At 57.4% G+C, this 20,339-nt stretch overlaps 2 protein-coding genes across 12 annotated transcripts in view; both read right to left on the bottom strand.

The window, feature by feature from the left end:
* PLEKHA6 (pleckstrin homology domain containing A6) overlaps positions 1–6,775 on the bottom strand; it is a 43,706-nt gene extending 36,931 nt beyond the window's left edge. For 4 of the 11 annotated variants that reach the window (XM_039565187.1, XM_039565192.1, XM_039565189.1 and 1 more), the window contains exons 1-3: positions 6,529–6,774; positions 6,110–6,186; positions 5,621–5,678 (exon numbers count right to left, since the gene is read on the bottom strand). In XM_039565187.1, the coding sequence (XP_039421121.1) occupies positions 5,621–5,678; positions 6,110–6,186; positions 6,529–6,611 (218 nt within the window). In that variant the 5' untranslated portion in view covers positions 6,612–6,774. Of the gene's footprint in view, positions 1–1,920; positions 2,088–2,962; positions 3,087–5,620; positions 5,679–6,109; positions 6,187–6,528 lie in introns of those variants that run through there. The other 7 variants (XM_039565191.1, XM_039565195.1, XM_039565194.1 and 4 more) reach the window with 5 other exon arrangements.
* A 5,914-nt stretch (positions 6,776–12,689) lies between these two features.
* On the bottom strand, positions 12,690–20,073 carry PPP1R15B (protein phosphatase 1 regulatory subunit 15B). The gene is made up of 3 exons (XM_019288888.2): positions 18,508–20,073; positions 15,139–15,300; positions 12,690–13,430 (listed from the first exon to the last, which is right to left on the bottom strand). The coding sequence occupies exons 1-3, from the start codon at positions 20,026–20,028 to the stop codon at positions 13,374–13,376; spliced, it is 1,740 nt and encodes a 579-aa protein (XP_019144433.2). The 5' UTR covers positions 20,029–20,073; the 3' UTR covers positions 12,690–13,373.
* Between the last annotated feature and the right edge of the window lie 266 nt (positions 20,074–20,339).

Raw genomic sequence — 20,339 nt, 5'->3', positions numbered from 1 at the left:
CCATCCAACCTGATTCCCTGCGTGCCAGCGCCGGAGCCACCTCGCCCCGCAGCTGCTGTTCCAGAGCCTTTTCCCTGCTCCAGCTGGGCTCTGAAACTCTGGACAGGCCCTGGAAGGGCTCCCTGTGCTGCTGCCGCTGAGTAAAAACCGGAATCAAACCCAATCCGCACTAAAAACCAGCATTGCCTGCAAAAACAACCCATTCCCAGGATATTTTCCAGCTTGGGAACGTGGAAGGAGCAGGCAGGGATGGAAGGGGGGCTCCACGCGTGCTCCCTCCCTCCCTCTGCCCACAGGTTTCCATCTGCCCCCGGTGCCAGGACAAACAGGGATGCTTTGGAGCATCACCTCCCGCGGGGCAGTGGGAAGGGGCAGCCGGCGGGGCAGGAGTTCCCTGCGTGGGCGTAGGGCTGCGAATGCCGGAGAGAAACGAGGCTGGAGAGGAGGCAGCACATCCCTCCCGGCGCTATTCCTGCCTGCTGCTGCTGCGGATTATCGTGTTTTCCAAGGAAAACAGGAGTGGGGGATGCTACTACTGACGCCTGGGAGAGAGAGAGAGAGAGAGAGGAGCAGCAGCGCCGGAGCCGCGCATCCCCTTCCAGCCGAGCTTTGGGAGAAATCCGCAGCCCAGCTGATTCCCGGGGGCACAGATGGAGCAGAGAACAACCCCCGGCCCTGCCTGGCTGGTTCGGGGGGCTTCGGGGGGATTAAAAACCCCTCACTGCCCATCTGGGGTAGGTTTTGTGCCTGAGGCCAGGCCTGGCAGTGGCGTGAGGGCTGTGGGCACCCCGACACGGGCACACACACGTGGACACGCACACACTCACCCCCGTCACGGTGACACACAGCCGGGGCCACGCTGCTGTCCCTCGTCCCTTCCCCAGGGCAGGGAGCAGCCAGCGGTCAGCGGTGCCCTCGTGGCGTTGGCACCCGGGCGCTGCGGCCTCACCCAGGCAGTGCCAGCCGTGTCCCTCACCCTCCTGCCCGTCCCTCCTCTGCCTCGTCCTCGCCAGCCCGGCGGCTGCTCCCGCCTGTTTCTATGGGAACTCGGCAGGAAAACGCGGTTTGCGGCGCCAGCCCGATGCCAGCCGTCACCCTGCCACCGCCTCTGCCGGGGGCACCTCTGCGCCTGGCCCTGCCCAGGGACCTGGGGACCCCTCGCCGCAGCTCCTGTCCCTGTGGGATGTCCCTGGCAGCCAGCAGAGGTGCAGCAGGATGGGTGTCGCGGGGTCCCCATCGTGGGCCGGGGGTGCCCCCCAGACACCGACTGTCCATAAGGGCCGGATGTTGTGCTTCCCATGGGATTTTTAGCTCAGGAATTTTAATTCCTCGGCCACCCCCTCTCTGGGAGTCCTAATGCTGGTTTGGGTCCCCAAGGGGGTGGCTCGGGGTGGGTGAGAGGCCCAGGTATTCCCCAGCCACGGCTCTGCCAGGCCGAGGAGATGCTTTGGGAAGCCTCTCGTGGTGAAGGGAAGGGGACAGGAGGGACAGGCGCAGGTTGCAGCGGGACCGGAGCATTCCTTCCTCACGAGGGAATGCCAGCAGGATCCAGGGGAAGGATCCGGAGTTGTCACATGCACACACGGAGCCCAGCGTGTGCGGGGCTGCGTATCCCGGGGAGCTCAGCCCGGGGATGCAGAGCAGGATCACACCGGGATTCACGGCGGGATGCGCAGGAGTGGGAGAAGCCAGCGGGGTGCTGCCGATCCCCGGCTGCAGAGCCGCACGCAGCGCCGCAGCAGCCTGGAGAGATGAATCCTGCAGCAAACGCCAGCCCCGCTCCCTCCATTGCCGACCCTCCCCGCCACCGGCCGCCTCCCCGCTGCCCTCCCCGCGCTCCGGGATTAACGGAGCGGCTCCCGCGGCCATCTGGAGCGGTGGGGCGGCCCCCCTGCACCCAAAGGACCGCGGCCGCGTCACCTGGGGATGGCAGGGCCAGGTGGTGCGGAGCCCTCGGAGGTGGCCAAGACCCCGCACGGGGGTGATGGAGTGACCGGACCCCCCCCGGGCCGCGGTCAGCAGTGGGGTCCGCAGCGAGCCCCGGCGGGAGGCCGGTCCGGCCCCTTCCGCTGGGGTTTAATAGACTCGTGGCGTATGAACATCCCCATCATGTGATGAATCAGAGCCTGTTTCCCTCCGAGCTGCGAGCGGCGCAACAAAGCTGCGATTGAGGGCTCGGGGCAGCGGCTGCGGCTCGCGAGTCTCCGGCACCGCCAGACACCCCCCGGTGCAGGGGGGCCCCGGAGCGGCGGCGCTGCCCTTCCTCCCGGCCGAGGAGGAGGAGGAGGAGAAGGAGGAGGAGGAGGAGGATGGCTCTCGCTCGCAGCAGGCAGCGAAACGAGCCGCGGAGCCGAGGGAAGGTCTCGGCTTCCCTGGGAAGCGCCAGACGACATCGCTCAGCCCCATCCATCATATCCCGTCCCCAGCACAGCGCGGGGCCAGCGCGGCGCGCGGGGTTGGGGGCTCCGGCCCTTCCGAGCCCTCCCCCCTTCACCAGGATAGGGTTTGGGGGTGCTCAGACAGCGAATAGCGGGGGTCCCCCAAAGCCTCGGCGCTGCTCTGCCCCTGCACGGAGTGGGGGCCAAGCCTGGGGGGTTCAAACCCGGGGGGCCCCAGCCCGCAGCCTTCTGGGGACACAAACCAGCGCGCAGCACATAACGCGGCTGGGGGGGCTCCACTCGTCACCCACAGCTCGACACGAGGGGCAGGGGGTGCAGGGGCAGCCCCTCGGGCAGCCGGGGGGTGCCGGCCCCCACAGCGCGCCCTGCTCTGCCCATGGGGCCGGAGCGCGGCCACCCCCGTTCCCTAAAAGAGCCCCCGCAGCACCATGAGGGGATGCGCTGCTGCTCCGCGCCCCCCGCGCAGCGCCCGCGAGGAGGAGGAGGAGGAGGAGGAGGGGGAGGAAGAGCAGGAAGAGGAGGAGGAGGAGGAGGAGGAAGGGAGCCGCGCCGGAGGCACTCACCGTGCGGGGCGGGCAGCGGCCCGGTCCCCCCCCGCTGCCTACGGGCTCAGCATCCTCCCGGCCACCCCCAGCCCCAGCCCGAGCCCGAGCCGGAGCGGGAGCCGGAGCCGGAGCCGCAGCCGGAGCTGGGCATGCTCGGGGGCCACCGAGCGGCACGTGACGCCGGGCTGGCACCGAGCGGGGCGGGGGGGCCGCGCCGCCCCCACCGCCCCCCACCTCCGCAGCCCCCGGTGGGGCCGCCCCGACCCCCCAGGGCCGCTCCGAGGGGACCCGCGACCCTGCGAGGGGGCTGGAGAGCGCTGCCCACCCCGCACACACCCCCTGCATCCCGCGGGGAGCAGCCGGGATCGCGCTGCTCCCGCAGCCCAGAAGCTGGGAACAACCTGGGGACAACCTGGGGACAACCTGGGAACAACCTGAGGACAACCTGGGGACAACCTGGACCCGCATTCCAGCAGCGGGGGCACGGCAGGGACCGCACTTCCCTGCGCATCCCAGTGTGGGGGACCCTGATGGGACCCCGCTCCCTTTCCCGCATCCCAGAATCCTGGATCCTGCACCCCCCCAGCATCCCAGCACTGGGATGGGGGGACAGAGAGGTCCCTGCCCTGAATCGGGGAAACAGCCAGGACATCCCTCTGCATCCCTGGGACCGCGCGTCCCTCGGGATCCTGCATCTCCCAGGGAAGGGGAGCACCTTTGGTGCCAGCCGGGTGGTGGAACCCTCCGGAGAGGGGCAGGCTCTGCACCCCCAGGCTCTGCACGCCGGGACGGGTGGCAGGACAGCCCCCGACAGCCACAGCTGGTGACGAGGATGGCTCAGGTGGAGCTGGCAGGTCCCTGCCCAGGCCCCCAGCCCGGGCTGGTGGCTCCCAGACCTGGGCACCGAGGCACCGGCACCGCAGATTCCAGCCCTACAGCGATGGCACCGTGCCCCGATCCATGGCACTGCCCTCATTCTGCCTGTCACCGCTGCCAGGCCCATGGTGGCACCCTGCCTGCACCTGCCTGCACCCAGCGGGGCCCTGCCTGCACCCAGCTCGGGCTCAGACCCCGCGGGGACCTTCCATCCTCGGCCTGGGGACAGCCACAGGGCGCTCCGGGAAGGGAAAACCAGCGGCTGCCCTTGATCCTATAATCCCCCCATGAGCCACAGGGCATTAGGGGCTGGGCAGGGGGGTGGCTTTCACTGCATCCGCTGCCTCCTGTGTCCCCCACAGCACGGGGGGACACCCTTCCTCCCTGCCAGCCCACCGCAGGACCCCAAAATTGCAGCTGTCCCCTCCCCAAGGTGGTCCAGCTATTCCCTGCTCCCTTAATGACGCACCAGGAGTCGTCAAAGTCATGGACACAGCGGGGCCTTTCCGCCTGCAGGCAGAGCTGGGGGCAGGATTGGGATGGAAAAACCCCTTCTATTGACAGTGCTTCCCATGGGACACCCCCAGTCCCACACTCCAGGCTGGGGGGTGCCAGCATCCCCCAGCATTCCCCGGAGCTTCCCTTCTCCACCGCTGGGCCTGGTGCCACCACTCGGACCCCTGGGCCCCAGGTGGGGCTGGCAAGACCCTTCCCTAGCCCCGGCCTGGTGGCCACCACCTTCCAACCCCACTCTCTGCTCCGCTGTGGCATTCCCAGGAGCTGTGGTGCTCAGGGAAGGTGCTCCCTGCCCCTGAAGACACAGCTCCAACCCCACTGGGGGCTCCCGGAGCAGCCCCAGCCCCATTCCCTGCTCCGCTGTGACATTCCCAGGTCCTGGGGCACACAGGGAAGGTGGTCCCTGAGGTCACAACTCCAACCCCACCGGAGCAGCTCCAGCCTCACTCCCGGCCCCGTCTGGGGCTGCCTCAAGGACACCTGGTCTCTGCTGCCCAGATTAGAGCAGCTAATCCCGGCTCTTTGCTCCAGCCCACCCCGGGATCTTTGCTCTCGCCAGGTTTTTATGGCTGTCTGGGCACACAGGGAAAGCTCCGAGTGCCAGATAGGGACGGGCTCAAAGATCCCGTCTGGAACAGCCTCACCCGGCAGGACCCGGAGCCCCACGCGAGGTGAGGCACAGCCTGCAGCTCTCAGCCTGTCTAGACACCAAAATCGCCTCGCCACGGCCCCAATCCCAGCACTGGAGGCAAGGAAGGGACGAGAGGGAATGGGGGAGAACCCACTGGGATGAACCGGGAGCAGCGCCTCGGGCTGGATCCTCACCGAGCTGCGCTCCTGCTGCTGCCGCCGCTGCCTCAGCCCGGCCAGCACAGCCAGCTCCATGCCCCAGGCTCCAGAGTCCTCCAGCTGCTCCAGAAGAGCTGGACGGGGCTGGGCAGGGAACAGGGACACCTCCAGGTATCCCAGGTTGCTCCAAACCCCATGAACCCACAGGGCTCCTTCCCACAAACTCCGGTAGCTGAAGGAATCCCCCTGGGCTCCGGGAGATGTTTCCCTGCGGGGTGACGCGAGGCAGGGGGTGGCTGGCTCGCCCACCCCACCCCGGAGCTGCCCGGAGCCTCCGAGGAGAATTTTGCATCCGGGATGGGCGTTTGGCGCAGGAGCTCCAGGTGCAGAGCCCAGAGCTGGGGCTGGTCCTTCCTGATCCCCGAGGAGATCAGCCCAGGCAGCTGCAGCATCCCGGGATGCAAAAGCTTCTCCCGCCGGCCCCTTCCCACTTACTTGATGAAGTAGAGGCCCCCGTGCATCGTGGTGTCCACCTCCCAGCCTCGGGGCAGCCCTGCGGGGACAGGCCACAAGCGGGGTCACCCTCGCTGTCCCCCCCCGGGTGTCACACCGGGGCCCTGCTCCCCCGGGAGCACCCCCTGGAGAAGGGCAGGATGGTGCGGGCAGGGATGAGGGGTGATCGTGACACTTTGTCTTGCCATGGTTGACTCTCAAAAGGCTCAAATTGCGTTTTTGGAGAGGTTTGAGGCCTTTCCTCATCAGCCACAGGTCGCAGAAAGCACAGGAGGGAAGAGAAAATCCCCCAAGAGTCTCTCTCCAGCTGGAAAACCCACGCTGGGGAGGGACAGCATCACCTCGCACCAACCCCCAAACCCTCCCCAGCTCCTGCTGGCTCAGCTTTGGGGGGTCTGCTTTGCATTCCCGGAGGATTTCACTCCGCATTTCCCAATCGTGGCCCCCCCAGGAGCCGGGGCCGAGCCTCACCTGCGCAGGAGAAGTGCCCGCTCTGGATGGAGTAGCCCGTGCCAGGGTGCACCCAGCTCGTGGATTTGGTGTCGTCGCTGTGAAGGACAAGGACAGAGGGGCTGTCAGCACCCCCGGGGGGACCAGGAGCCCCCTCCCCATCGCTGGGGAAGGGCCTTGGCACCACGGGGGACTTCTCCAGCCAAAGGAGTGGATTTTAGGCACGGAGGGGAACTGGGACAGCGGTGACCCCAAGAAGGGCGAAACAGGAAGAAAGGAGAGGTGGCTGTGCCGAGGGAAACCTGCAGCAGGAGGAACCCCTTGTTTCCACCTCAAACCGAGCCCCCACCCCTCGCAGCCCCCCAGCCACGCACCCCCGCTCCCCCCACCCCCAGCTGAGCCCCCTCCCCACCCCACGCAGGCTCCGGGCAGGACCGTACTTGATGAAGAAGATTCTCCCGTCCCCGCAGACGCCGTAGGTCCACCTGCCCGGCAGGTCCAGCCAGTCGATGTCATCCCCCATGGGGGTGGCACGGGGGGCTCGGGCACGGAGCAGCCCCGCGCTGCCAGCGGGGACAACACCCGGCTCGGGAAGTGCCCTACAACGAGTCCCGGTCTCTTCCCCAGGAGCAAAGGCTCAGCTCAGCCCTTCCACCCCGGCTCTGCTCGCTGCGAATAACCCAGGAGGGAGGGAAAAGGAAAAAAAAAAAAAAAAAAAAAAGAAAGAAAAAAAATTCCCGACCAAACCCATGGAGTTTAACCCCCTCGGAGCCGCGGTGCGCAGGGCACCCTCCCCGCCCTCGCCGTGACTCTCCAGGGCCAGCCCGTCACTGCTTCCTCCACTGCCTACTCGCTGTAATTACCATCAATTAAGTCGAGGTGAGTAATTATGGAGTTGTTACTTCCCTCTCCTGTTCATTTGGAACAATGTCGGATTCTTCTGCCCCGTCTGATCTCGCAGCCAAGCCGTATGTAGGGCACCCTGATGATTATCTGCGGCACTTTTGGGGCTGCCCACTGGGTATTTTCTCTCGCAGCCGTCAATTAAATGTCTTTTAAGGCCAAAGGTGGGGTCTGGGAGGCACCTGGGCCGCTGATTGAAGGAGCCAATTTGCCCTCCTGTCTCAGCGGCGCCTTTGCAAAGCCGCTCGTGGCACCAGCAGGGAGATGCTGGCTCGGGAGAGGCCTCAGAGGTAGAAAAGAAGGGAAAAAACCACTTCCTGGTTCCCAAAAACTCCCTGGTGCCCAAAGCAGGGATTTTAGGATCATTAGGGTTGGAAGAGACCTCCAAGATCAAGCTGAACGTTTGACCGAGCACCACCACGGCCACCGAACAATTTCAGGGTTTCTCGTGCTGAGCTGAAGCTCAGCCCCCACGTCAGAGCAGTTCCCCGCCGGGATTTGGGGAAACCAGTTCCCCGAAAGCTTTTCCTGGAGTTCTTTGAACCACTGGATGAGAAAAACACGTCTGGTTGGTCCCTTTGGGAGAGCAGCTGATGGGACCCTGGCGCTGCCACCGTGCTGGGCATTGTTTCACCTGGAAAATCTCCATTCCCTGGAACCTGGGCATTTTTCACCTGGAAAATCTCCATTCCCTAGGAGAAACATTTGGCTGCAACCCATAGGGGGGAGCTTGTGGATGCCCAGGGTTGGGAGCTGAGGGTGGTGAGCAAATCCTCAGACCCCCACACTTGCAGGGGGGGGGGGAGCTCCGAGTAAAAAATTCCAAAGCAATTTTTGGGAGCTCGGGCTGTTTGCCTGGGTGTGGGCTGGCCCCGGTCCAAAGTGACACCGGGGAGGTGCCACCCTCTTATCGTGTCACCACCCCTGAACCCGCTGAGGAGCAAACCTCGCTCACCGCCCCGTTCGTGCCCAGGGGAACTCCCTGATGTGCCCCGAGATTGGGGAGGTCACGGATCACCCCAGGGAGGCGGCTCTGCTTCCACAGCCGGGAATTCCTTGGGAATGCACCAGCGGCGGCTTCATCCCAGGGCAACCCAAATCCAGCCGCACGGAACCTTTTCCGTCGTGGTTTTGGGGAGCTCTGGTGGAGATGGTTTGGGGCATCAGGGCGGAAATGGTTTTAGGAAGTCAAGTGCAGCAAGAGGCCATTCCTGAAATGCCCAAATCCCATTGCAGGCTCTGTGGGATAACCTGGGATAACCATGGAATTCCTGGGAATGGCGGCTCCTCCAGCCACCGCCGCAGAGGTTCAAGGACAGGGTTTTCTTCATGGAGTCATGGAATTTTCAGAGTTGGAAGGGATCCATCAGGATCATCCAGTCAGCTCCTGGCACGGGATATCCCAAATCCTGTGCAGCCCTGGGAGCATCGTCCGAACGCTGCCGGACCTCTGGCAGCCTTGGGGCCGTGCTCATTCCCTGTTCAATTCCCAACATCCTCTGGAGGAAAAACCTTTTCCAGAATGGGATAATTTGTCCCCCTGGTGCCACATCAGGAGCTCGCTGTGCCCATCCCTCCCCTTCCAGCCCCAGGATAAACCTCTCCAATTATCCGGAGTATCCAATAACTCCAGAGAATGTGGGATCAGGGTCCAGGCTGGATAAGCTCATCTGATACTAAAAGATTTCCTTCCCTCTCTAGCGACCCCCAGGGAGGGTTAAATTTCCCTGACCAGGAATACTCCCTAAGTTTTCCATGGGAATTGCTGGGAATGGGCTCATCAGGCACATTGGGAAGGAGACCTGGGATGAACCACACTGAGGTTTTTGGAGGCTTTGTAGGACCTTCAGCCAACAACCCCGAGCAGCTCCAGGCTCTCTCTCCTGCCAGGTGAATAAATCGGCTTTTACTGCTTCCCACAGGGGAATTTTTTCCCTGTATTTCCTTCTATCTTAATCCAATGGAAATTCAACAGGGAAATACCAGCGGGGCTTTTTGTTTTCGTGGAATCCCAAACTGGTTTGGGTTGGGAGAGACCTTAAAGCTCATCCAGTGCTACGGGCAGGGACATTTTCCACATCCCAGGTTGCTCCAAGCCCTGTCCGGGCTGGCCTGGGACACTTCCAGGGATGGACATCCACTCTTATCCACAGGGATCCATCCCCTTGGGTGGCTCTGCCGTGATTCCTGTGCACACACAAATCCCAAACTCCCACCTTCCCCATCCATCTGTGACCGTGCCCCAAATTCCTCATTTTCCCCCCAAGGAAGGAACAAGACAGGGAAGTGGAGGGATCCAGGATTGAGGGAAATGAATCAGGAGCTCAGGCTGGAGCTGGTTCAGGATTGTGGTGACTCCTGGGATGCCCAAATTCCAACTCCTCTCCAAGAGAGGCGGATTTGCTGCCTTTTCCCGGGATAACAAAAGCCTTGGGGACACCAGGAAGAGGAAGGGGACAGCGGGATGAGCAGGGATGCGTCCTGCAGGAAGATCCATGGCCTTGGACATGGATGCTGGTTTGGGGACGAGCATTTTGCTCCCAACAGGAGCAGCCCAGCACCGAGGTCCCCATGGAGAAGCCACCAGCTGCCACCTCCTCCTCCATCCACACCATTCCAAGCCTCCAAGCCACGGCGGGACCAGGGAACAAAGGGAGGGGAGCAGCTGGAAAAGGGATGCGTGGTGCGGGTGACAGCGCAGTGACAGCGGCAGGGAGGACACCCAGCCCGTGGTGACCCCGCCGAGGGACACAAAGCCCGGCTGGGGACGCTTCCTGCTGGAAGCCGTGGCTCAGGCAGCGGGAATGTCACAGAACCGGGCGCACAAAGGGGCGGCTGTTGCTCCCGCCCTGGGTTTTCCCATCCCAAGGTTCATCCAGAGGATGGGAGGGGCCGGCTGGGAGGAGGCGTCACCTTGGGGACAACCTCAGCGGGGGTGGTGGCCTCGGCGGCGGCGCTGGCCGCGAGTCCCGAACGGTTCTGGCACCACCTCCTGGACAAAAGATTCCCGGGAAAAAAAACCAAACCAGGAATGCTGCTGGAGAGCGAGGGACGCAGGTGGCCCCAAGCGATGGCCCCGAGACGCGCGTTGTCCCCTTCTTGACTGGAATCATGGAATGGTTTGGATTGGGAGGATTTAAGGAAAGAAGGGACGATTTCCATTATCCCAGGGTGCTCCAAGCCCTGTCCAACCCGCCCTTGGACACTTCCAGGGATGTGGCAGCCAGGGATTCTCTGGGAATTCTGTGCCAGGGCATCCTCGCCAGCCTGTCCTTGTCATTCCAGGTGTGTCCCTGTCATTCCAGGTGTGTCCCTGTCACTCCAGGTGTGTCCCTGTCACTCCTCCCCCGTTCCAAGGATCCACCTGGATGCCAGGCTGGGAACACCGCAGCCACAATCCCGGGGTGTCTGAGCCCTCCCGGCGTTCCCAGCTGGAGCAGAAACCAGGAATCACCCCAGGTGAACGGGAGTTGCTGAGGAAAAACCAGAATTGCCTCCTGTTCTTTCCGGCTGGTTGTAAATTCCTTGGGATTTGGGGGATGGTGCCTGGGAATGCCGGCGGTGCTGCTCCCGGGATCATTCCCGGTGGGAATGCTGGGGCTTGGACACGCAGGGAGCAGATGTTTATCAACCTCTGATCACCCATCCCAGGGCCACATCCACCCAGGAACTCCATCCAAGCCCTGGTTTCCATGGCTCCCGGAATGCAGTGTGGAGTGATGCCAGCAAAACATCCTTCCAGCTCTGGGAATGGAATGTTTCCCACCTGGTTCTGCTTCCCTCTGTGCCAGCACCTTGTTTCACCTCAGATCCAACCCAAATTATCCCAGAGACCGGGAACAGCCCAGGATGAGGCGTGGGGAGCACGGGAAGGATCGGGAATTGGTGCTGAATCCCAATGTTCTGCTGGAGCTTTGTTCCTTCCCAGCACAAAGAGGGAGCTGGGCCCGGATCCCAGGATCCCGATATCCCAATGTTCCAGCTGCTGGTGCCAGGGGCTGTGCTCTGCATGCCAAGAGGGCTCAGTGGGCACCGATTTGCTGCTCCTGGTGAGGTGATTTTTCTTGGGATAGGGAAGGGAGGGAGCAGGGATGGGGAAGGGAAGAAAAAAGGGGGAAGGAGAAAGGAGGAAAACAGCTCCTTCTCCATGGGCGTACTCCCACATCCTGAGGTTTCGCTGGATTAAAGAGAGGGGCTTTAGATGGGATATTGAGAAGGAATTCCTGGCTGGGATGGAATTCCCAGAGAAACTGTGGCTGTCCCTGGATCCCTGCAAGTGTCCAAGACCAGGTTGGAGCACCCTGGGATAGCGGAAGAGGGTGGGACCGAGGGATCTTTAAGGTCTCTCCCAACCCAAACCATTCCATGATTTTTTTTGGGCGGCAAGGAGCAGACCTGGTGAGCGAGAGGAAGGTGGAGAAGACAGTTCATGTGCCTCAGGAAAAATTCCATGCACCATCCCAAAAACCCCAGGCCAGGAAAGCAGGGAGAGCAGGCAGAGTTGTTATCCCGGCATTATCCCGAGGGCAGAGGGATGCTCCCACCCCACTCCCATCCTTCATTCCCTCAGGACTTCATCCCCTCTGAACAACTGGAATAAACCCTTGGATTAAATCCCACTCAGAGCCCAGCAGGCCGAGGCTGTGGGGCTGGAACCTTGGGCTCTCCCTGGAATCCGGCACAATTCCATGTCTCTGCCTTCTCCTGCCTCCCAGCTCCAGAAAAAACTGGGTTTTTGGGATCAAACCGGCTCCGCAGCACCATTAATTTGCAAAGCAGCAGCTCAGGGGCTCCAACAAACGAGCTCCTCAATCGTGTGGAGAAGCTGCAGCTCCGGAGCAGGAATTATTCTCCTCCAAGTGCAGCCTGGTGCTGATGGGATAAAGAATTCCCAGCGGGATTTGTGTGTTCCAGATGGCAGCTGGATGTGCTGCCAAGCCCAGGGAAGCGTTCCCTGCACACCAACTGTGCCACTTCCAGCCTTTTTTCCTGCATGGAGAAATCCCAATGCTCGTTTTTAGGGAGATTTTAGAGGCAGCAAATTATTCCGAATTTAAAAATCTACTTTACAAACCCCCACGTTCCCCATATCCAGCTTTTTTCCAGGAATACTGCAGGAAATTCCCATGTTTTTCCTTGTTTATTCCAGCAGTTTTATATCCTGATACTCAGGAAAACCAACCCTGGGGTGATTTTAGGGATGAAGGAGGTGAAAACATGAGGGGGAATCATGGATTGTGCTCCAAGGTGGGAATTCTGAGTGAAGGTTGTTTTTTTTTTAAGGAATAAACCACCAGGAACTTGGAATCTCTCCCCAAAATTCTCCCAGCATTCCAGAGATTCCCAGGGCATGACCACAGGTGGAGCAGAGCCCTGGGGTGACACTGACCCTGCTCCAAAGGGAGGTGGCAGCAGGGTTTTGGCTGAGGTCCCAAAAATCCTTCATCCCATTCCCTGGAAATCCCTGGAAAAATCCAGTTGGTGCCTCCAGGCACCTCCACCCCCAAATTTGGGGCACAAAGCACTTCCAGCCACCTCCTTCCCAGCTCCTGCCTGGAATTCCAGCTTCACAGGAGCCCCGGTGATGGAATTCCCTGCTCTGAAACGCCCCGGAATGACAAACACAGCTTCTCACCACCCAGAAATCCTTGGATTTTGCAGCTTTTTTCCCCCCCAAATTTTCCCGGATCAAACCCGATTTATCTTGCAAATCTCTTTATTACAACGCACAGATTAGTCCTGAATAGTTTCTTATGTACAGAAATAGAACTTTAGGTAGAAAAAACCCAACAAAGCGGCCACAAATCAAGGAAAATCCATAGAAAGCCAAATCCAACTTTTCCCGAAACGATACAAAAATAAAATCTGCTGATCACAGTTTTGATTTAAAGCCCTCCAAGCGTTGCTTTCACCCCCTCACCCCACACTTTTGAAGGGATTTGATAAGGAAAAAGGGGGACGCCGAGCTCTGAGATGCTCAGGGATGGATTTTTGTGTCCATTCCATTCCATCTCCCGCTGGATTACCTGGAAACCAGGAGGTTGGAGGGGGGGGGGAAAAGCTCATCCAAGCAGTGGGAATGCTGGACATGCTGCAGATGGATAAACCCCCTCCTTTTTTCCAAGGTTTCAGCCCTTTGGAAGCAGCAGCTGTTCCTTGTTTCGATCCAATCTCTCCGTTTTTCCAAGCAAACATCGGCAGCTGTCGATTCCCAGCGCTCCCAAGGTTCTCCCAAGCACCAAGAAATCCGAGTTGTCCATGAAGAACTGAAGCACCACGTTCCCAAAAGATCCCAGGAATCGGGAGATCCATGGGAAAAAATGAACTGGGAGATCCATGGAAAAATGAGTGTAGTGTGGTTTCCTGGGAGCACTTGGAATTGTCAACGCCACTGACCATAAAGCCACACATTTTTTCCTCTTGGAATTCCACTTTTCCCCTAAATTAAAAAGCAGATCCAAAGTGAGACAGCAAAATCCTCCGAAATTCCAAGTGGATTTCTCAGGATTTGAGGGTGTGATTCCAATTTAGAATTTTTTTGGACGAAAGGAGAATCCAATGTTTTGGGGATGGCAAATGGCGTTTGCAGCTGGAATTTGGGCTCCATTCGAATTCACACAACTCTAATTTAATTAATCCCCTAAATGTTGTACTGGCACCACAAAAAGGTGATTTTTTCAACTCAAAGGAGCCACTTCTGGCAAGAAAATTAAAGGATAAATCCCAAAATTCTGGGATTTTTTTAAGCCAGGATAAAACAGGAATAAATCATTTTCTCCCCGTAGTTTTCTTCCAAATTAAAAATGGAAGTAATTAAGGATAAAATTAAAGCATTGTTAGGTTTTTGCTCTACAAAAGGGAAATTATTCTGGCCAGCTGAACAAATAATTGATTTATTCACCCAACTTTGTGCAAACATTGGAATTTTTCTGGTTTTATTCCCTCGTGTGAGCTGCTTGGAAAATTCCCACACCAACCTCCAGCTCCAATCCCCCTTTTCCCCTCAACGATTTTTGACTAAAATAATTTAATATTTTAAATTAGGAATATAAATAAAGAGTTTTCTCCTCCCACTGAAATGTTTTTGGTGACCCCAGTGCAGATACACAGAGTTAATACTGATTTTTTGGGAAAGAAAATAGGAAAATTTCGCCATGAATTTCCTTAAACCCAAGATAATTCTCCTTCAAATTATCAGGACAAGCAGACTGGATATAAAAATTCATTTCAAACCCTCTCCCAAAGCAGAATTACAGCAAAGATTAATTAAATAATTAGGGAATTTTCCTCCCTAAATTCAAGCATCTTCCACAGCCTCATTAAGTACCTCGAAGCTTTAATTATTGATTGGGATGAGGCATTTCCTTGCCCTAAAAGCCAAGGAATTTGGTGCACAAGCAGCCAGAACCCTCTGGAATAATCCTGGAGGAGGGAATTATTTCAAATCAATCGAACCAAAGGGGTTGTGACGCACCAGAGGCCTCCCCAGTGCTCCTGACTGGAATAATCACACCTCAAAAAGCTCCAGGAACACTCCAACATTGGATTATTCCATGCAAAAAGCAGGGAAAAAATCCCTTAAGGGAAGAGATTTTTATAAATGAGGCTTTTGGAGAAGGTGGAAAAGATGGAAAAGCACAAAAAAAACCCCCACCAGCACATTCCTCAGGGAATTTTAAATCAAAACTGCAATTCCAGGGAATGAACCCCATAAATATTTCCTTCAAAATAGGTTTTGCTTTTTTTTTGGTTTTTTTTTTTTTCCTTTTCTTTTCCAAAGTGCAAAAATCCAACTGAACAGTCCCCACTTCCCAAGGTATGGCAGGAAAAGGCATTTTTTGGGAATGGATTGAACCCCAAGCAGTCTGGTTCTCTCAAGTGCTAATTAACAGGAATGCAATTAGAGCACCCTCACCCTTCAGGGAGCTCCAGGGATTTTATCTGGAGAGCAAAACAGGAATTTTTTTGTTCAATATCCAAGTGGGAAAAAGGAAAATCCCACTTTTTCTCCCCATTTCAGCACATGCAGCTGCCACTTGTCATTCAGAGGTTTCATTAATTTAAAGGGTCAGGCAACTTCCAGGAGTTTTAAGGTGCTAGAAGGGATCAGTCCTCTGGGAATGGGATTCTTGGAGCCTATGGAATACCCTCTGTCTGTGCTCTGTGGTCAGGCAATATCCTATGGCTTCCTCAGTCTCCTGGATGCGTTTCTGGAACCTGCATCCATCCCGTGCCATCTCTTCCCAGGGCCCTTTCCGGTCCTCCTCGCTGCTTATGTAATACTCAGTCACTTTTTCAAGGAATGTGACCTGGAAAAAAGAAGGATTTGAGTCAGGAATTCTCACCAAATGGAACTTTAAATGGGTATGGTTTGGGTTTTCAATGAAAGTTCTTAAACACCTAAAAGCGCTGGAAGGTTCAGGAATTTTCTCTGAGGGTAGGGCTGGATGGGATATTGGGAAGAAATTCCGGACTGCAATGGAATTCCCAGAGAAGCTGTGGTTATCCCATCCCTGGAAGTGTTCCAGGCCAGGTTGGAAAATGGGTAAAATGGGTAAAATGGGTAAAATGGGTAAAATGGAAGCCTGGGATAGTGGAAGGTGGCCCTGCCTGTGGGATTGGATGATCCCTTCCAACCCAAACAATTCCAGGATTCCATGTGCTGCTTTAGATGGGATATTAGGAATAAATCCTTCCCTGTGAGGGTAGGGAAGAGTTGGGATGGAATTCCCAGAGAAGCTGTGGCTGCCCCATCCCTGGGAGTGTCCCAGGCCAGGCTGGAGCATCCTGGGATAGTGGGAGGTGTCCCTGCTCATGGAATGGGATGAGCTTCATGGTCCCTTCAACCCAAACCAGCTGGAATTCCATGATTCCATGATTTACTCCCCATTCCTGCCCAGAATGTTTCACCTTCAGCTTTAAAACCACCCAGCTGCTGACTTGCCTGGACTAAAATACTCCTCAGCTACTCCAGAGTTACTCAAGGCCGCCCCCTTTCCTGTGGTAAATCCAGAATTCTGGTGAGTATTTCCCTGCTGGTTTAGGGGCTCCTGTCTTAAACTGGTGCCGGTGCAAACTTTCTCTTTTTTTTTCCTCCTTTTTTGGTGAGTTGGGGTTGAGGATTTGTGGTGTTGCTTTCATAATGGGATCTGAGGTTTCTGCACACCATAGAGAAATATACCACCAAGTTCAAAGCTACCTTTCTTTAACTGGGCATAAATACCCTAAAAATCGAGTTCAATCTTTTGTACGATGGCTTTTTCAGTACTTTCCTAATCTGACCTCCGAGGACATAAGATCTGCTGAATTTTGGGATAAGGTGGGGAGAAAACTCTCCTCTCTTAGGCGTGCAGGAGACGAAACAGTTTCAAAATTCTTTCCTCTCCTGTTACTAAGTTACACTTTGCCAGAGAAAAAGGCAGTACATGAAAAACCTCTGCAAAACCCCCCTGTTAATTCCCTTATACCCTCTTCCAACCCCTGTGTTCCAGACCCCTCTTCCCCTACGCTGGAAGAGGCCTCTGTGAACTCACACCGCGTTCCCTGGGTCGTAACCTCAGCCAGGGCCGTGCCAGGACATTCCAGGCTGGGAATGTGCTCCAGGAAAACGGCTGGGATTGCTGCGGGTTACGTAACAAACCCCCCCAAAAATAAAGGGCAGAACGGCTGTTGAGTCAAGAGCCCCGTGAGTCACCAGGAGTCACCACGGGAACCGGAATAAGATAAGGAAGGAACACACTCATCCCTACGTGACTGCAACAATTCCTCCATTTCCAGCTGGGGGTGGAGCTGACGAAAGGAAATTAAAAATACACACACCGAAAGTGTGTATTTTTAACAGCTATTAAGCTATTTTAAGTAAATAAAGGAACTTATAGGCTCAGGATCTCCACTTGGCAGGGTTTAGATGAAGACTGTAGTAAGGATTTAAGTCTGAGTTAAACCCAGCTTATTTCAGGCTCCTGCTGAACTATTTGTGCCTTTGCATTTAGCTATGAAAAGGCACAAACTGAACTGTCAGCACCTCTGGAAACAGGATTGATTCCTCAAAAACAAACTCTGCTGTGGGACAAATACTCCTGGAAGCAGGAAAAAACATGGAAATGTAAAGCTCATCCCATTCCACGGGCAGGGACACCTCCCTCTGTCCCAGGCTGTTCCAACCCGGCCTTGGACGTGTCATGTCCAAGGATAGGATGAAGAGATGACTCCAAAAATAATCAGCAGTTGAGGATCCAGAAATCCCCTGATCCCAGGTCTCTGTGGGAGCAGGGCCAGCAGGTCCCACGTGCCCTCAGAGCAGTGCTGAGTGCAACAAACGCTCCCAGCTTTTATGGCTTTAGGAGCGTAAATATTGCAAGATTCCAAGTGGGAATGGCCTTGAGCTGGAGGAATGACCCCAAGAATTCCCGGGAATACCTGGGGATTGTGCTCTGTTGTGGCTGGCCCTGATGCAAGCACCTGCTTCAGGAGCTGTTACATCAGCCCGTCCCCACCTTGCAGCCTTTTTACATCAGTCTGAGCCAGCCTGGGGCACAATTCCCGAGGCTCTGACATCATTTGGGATATTGCAGCCAGCTCATCCCTTCTTTCACCACGGCACGGGATCGCCAGCAGCAGCTGGGTCAAAAATTCCTGCTGCAGCTGCAGCCCTGGGACTTGGGAGCACTCTAAATTAATTATTAATCTAAGTTAAGGGAGAAAATAAATGTATCTGCTGTAGAAACACTTAAGAATGAAGCATATTTTCTATTTGCAAGACTTGTTCCACCATCCCTCATCCAGATGTTTGAGGTATCCACCCTGAACATCTGCAGCACCACAAAAATTTAGGACGAATTCCTATTTCTCTGCATCCTAGTACAGGATTTAGGCATGCCCAAATCCCTCAAAAAATCGAATTACACTGCCGGTTTGGGCTCAAAAGTCCAGTTTTTTATGACATCCCTACTATAAATAACTGTTCTATAAATAACTATATATATTTATCATATAAATGTTGTAATATTTAATATTCTCTTAAATGAAAAATGGGAGTATTGGGATAGTTTGTATGGAAACTTGAGTTTACTCCAGAACACGGACACGCCTGCTTGGGTTAAAAAGAAAACCAACCTAATAACTTCCTTTTAACCGAAACTGGTGCTTTCCAGGGAAACCCCCTCACAGCTCTGGAGTTTCTCAGGGAAAAATTTACACCCCCAGCCCCGGAGTTTCTCTGACGTCGAAGCCGCAAGAGAAACAGAACGAAAATTACACCTCAAAACGGAAACCCAACTTGAGAGCCTACAGAAGAAATTAATTACCCCGGTGTCTCAAAATTTCCCATCACGTGCCAAGGATGAGACACAACATTCCAGGGAAATAATCAGCACATATGGAAGCACGGTCTGGAATGCTGGCACAAGTGACCTCACCCCCGCCCCCTGCTTGGCGCAGCGTGGGGTTGTTGTTTTTTGTTTGGTTTTTTTTTTAATAACAATCCCGAAACACAAAATTATGAGGAGAATCTGTACCTTTTTCCGCTTGGAATTCGCAGTTTTCTCCCCGCACAGAATCCCGCGCTGCCCCAAGTCAGTGACCCCGCAGTTGTGTTTCTCCAGCTGCACCCTACACACGGCGAAGTGCTCAGCAGTGACAGAACTCGGCCTCTCTGCCCCTTCGAAACCCGGCGTCCCTTTTTTCTCCGCTGTCTGAAAGGCCGCCGTGAAATTTAAAGGGTTATAGGGATCGTCCGAGCTACAGAACGAGTTCCAAAGTTTCCAGCTTTCTGCCTCATCCACGCTGTCACAGTCCCACTCGTCCTCCTCGGAACTAGGAGAGCCCTCAGAGGACTCTGCCCACGAGTCTTCCTCCTCCTCCTCCTCCATGTCCGACATTACCTTTCCCGGATCGCTGGAAGACGTCTGAATGGTGGCTGTGAAATTCTGAGGGTTGTAGGGATCCAAGCTGTAGAAGGAATTCCACAGATGAAGCCTCTCCCCGTCCTGGCTGTCGGCCTCTGAGTCCGAGGGCAGGTCTTCGCTATCAAACCCATCATCATCATCATCATCATCCCAGTCTTCCTCATCCTCACTCTCCTCCCCACTGGATACTCCCCCGATGATATAATCGATTAATTTATTCGCACAGGCAGGTCTGGTGGAAATTGGGAAGTTTTGCTCTGTTTCCGAGTCCTCACCCTCCTCTTCAGCCAAGGCTTCTCCCTCCTCAGCCGCATCCCGGAGCCCCTCCTGCTCCACGGGGACGCCTCCAGGCTGTCTCCCTGCATCCTCGGGCTGCTCCAAATCCCCAGCATCGCCGCGCTGCTCCCCCATTTCTCGGCGGACACCCCGGTGCTGCTGCTGCTGCTGCTCCTCCTCCAGGCTGTGGTAGCCATGGTCGGGGTCCGGCACGGGCAGATGCCAGCGCTGGAGGAACGCCAGGCGCTTGCTGCGGAGGAACTCAGCCTCGGGCAAGCCCTCGGCTCGCAGGGGCTGGGGCAGGTGGCTCTTGCCCTGCTCCAAGCCCAGCACGTACCAGTCCATGGGAAGGGCTCCCAGGCCGCTCCGCACCAGCCCGGCTTCCCACAGCCCTGCCGGGGGCTCCGGGCCGCCCTCCGGCCGCTTCTCCAGGGACTCCTCCTCGACCCAGTCCAGCGAGGTGTCCGCCTTCGGCAGCAGCACCAGCGGCGGCGGTGCCTTGGCGGGGCACAGCGCGGAGCTCAGCGCGGCGCCGGGCAGCAGCCGCTGCAGGAGGGCGGGCAGCGGCGACAGCAGCTGCGACACCACCCGCAGCCACGAGAAGGGCGGGCTCGGCTGGGGCGAGCCGCCCGCGGGCGCCGCGTTGGGCCCCGCCAGCTTCGGCCAGGCCGCGGCCAGGCCCAACCGGGCCCATCCCAAGCCGGGGCCGGCGCGTTCGCGACCGCTGTGTTCCATGGCGCCGTTCAGCGCTGCCAGCGATTGCGGAGGTGCGTGTGGAGCGGCGCTCCGTGGCGGGGCGGCGAGTCTGAAGGCTCGGGGGGCGGCGGACAGCTCCGGTTCTGCTTTCGACTCCATCCTGAGGCAGCTTCAGCACAAAATGGCGGCGCCGCCGCCTCGGCGCTCCCCGCCCCCGGAGGGACGGGAGGGGCGTCACCCTTTCCGCCCCGCCCACTCGCGTCACCGCCTCCCATTGGGCGGTGTCGGCGAGGCCCCGCCCACTTCCCGCTTGGCCACGCCCCGCGGGGATTGCATCAGCCAGCGCGCGGCTGGCGGCAGCGCCCCCTGGCGGCGCGGCGGGGTCCCGGGGTGGGGGGGGGGCGGCGGGGGGACCCCGGTGCCCCCCGGTGCCCCCCGGGGTTGGGCATGGGACACTTTGGGGACACTCT

The sequence above is a fragment of the Corvus cornix genome, chromosome 26, assembly GCF_000738735.6.
Source record: "Corvus cornix cornix isolate S_Up_H32 chromosome 26, ASM73873v5, whole genome shotgun sequence".
NCBI lineage: Eukaryota > Metazoa > Chordata > Aves > Passeriformes > Corvidae > Corvus > Corvus cornix.
This window is presented reverse-complemented; position numbering and strand designations above follow the sequence as displayed.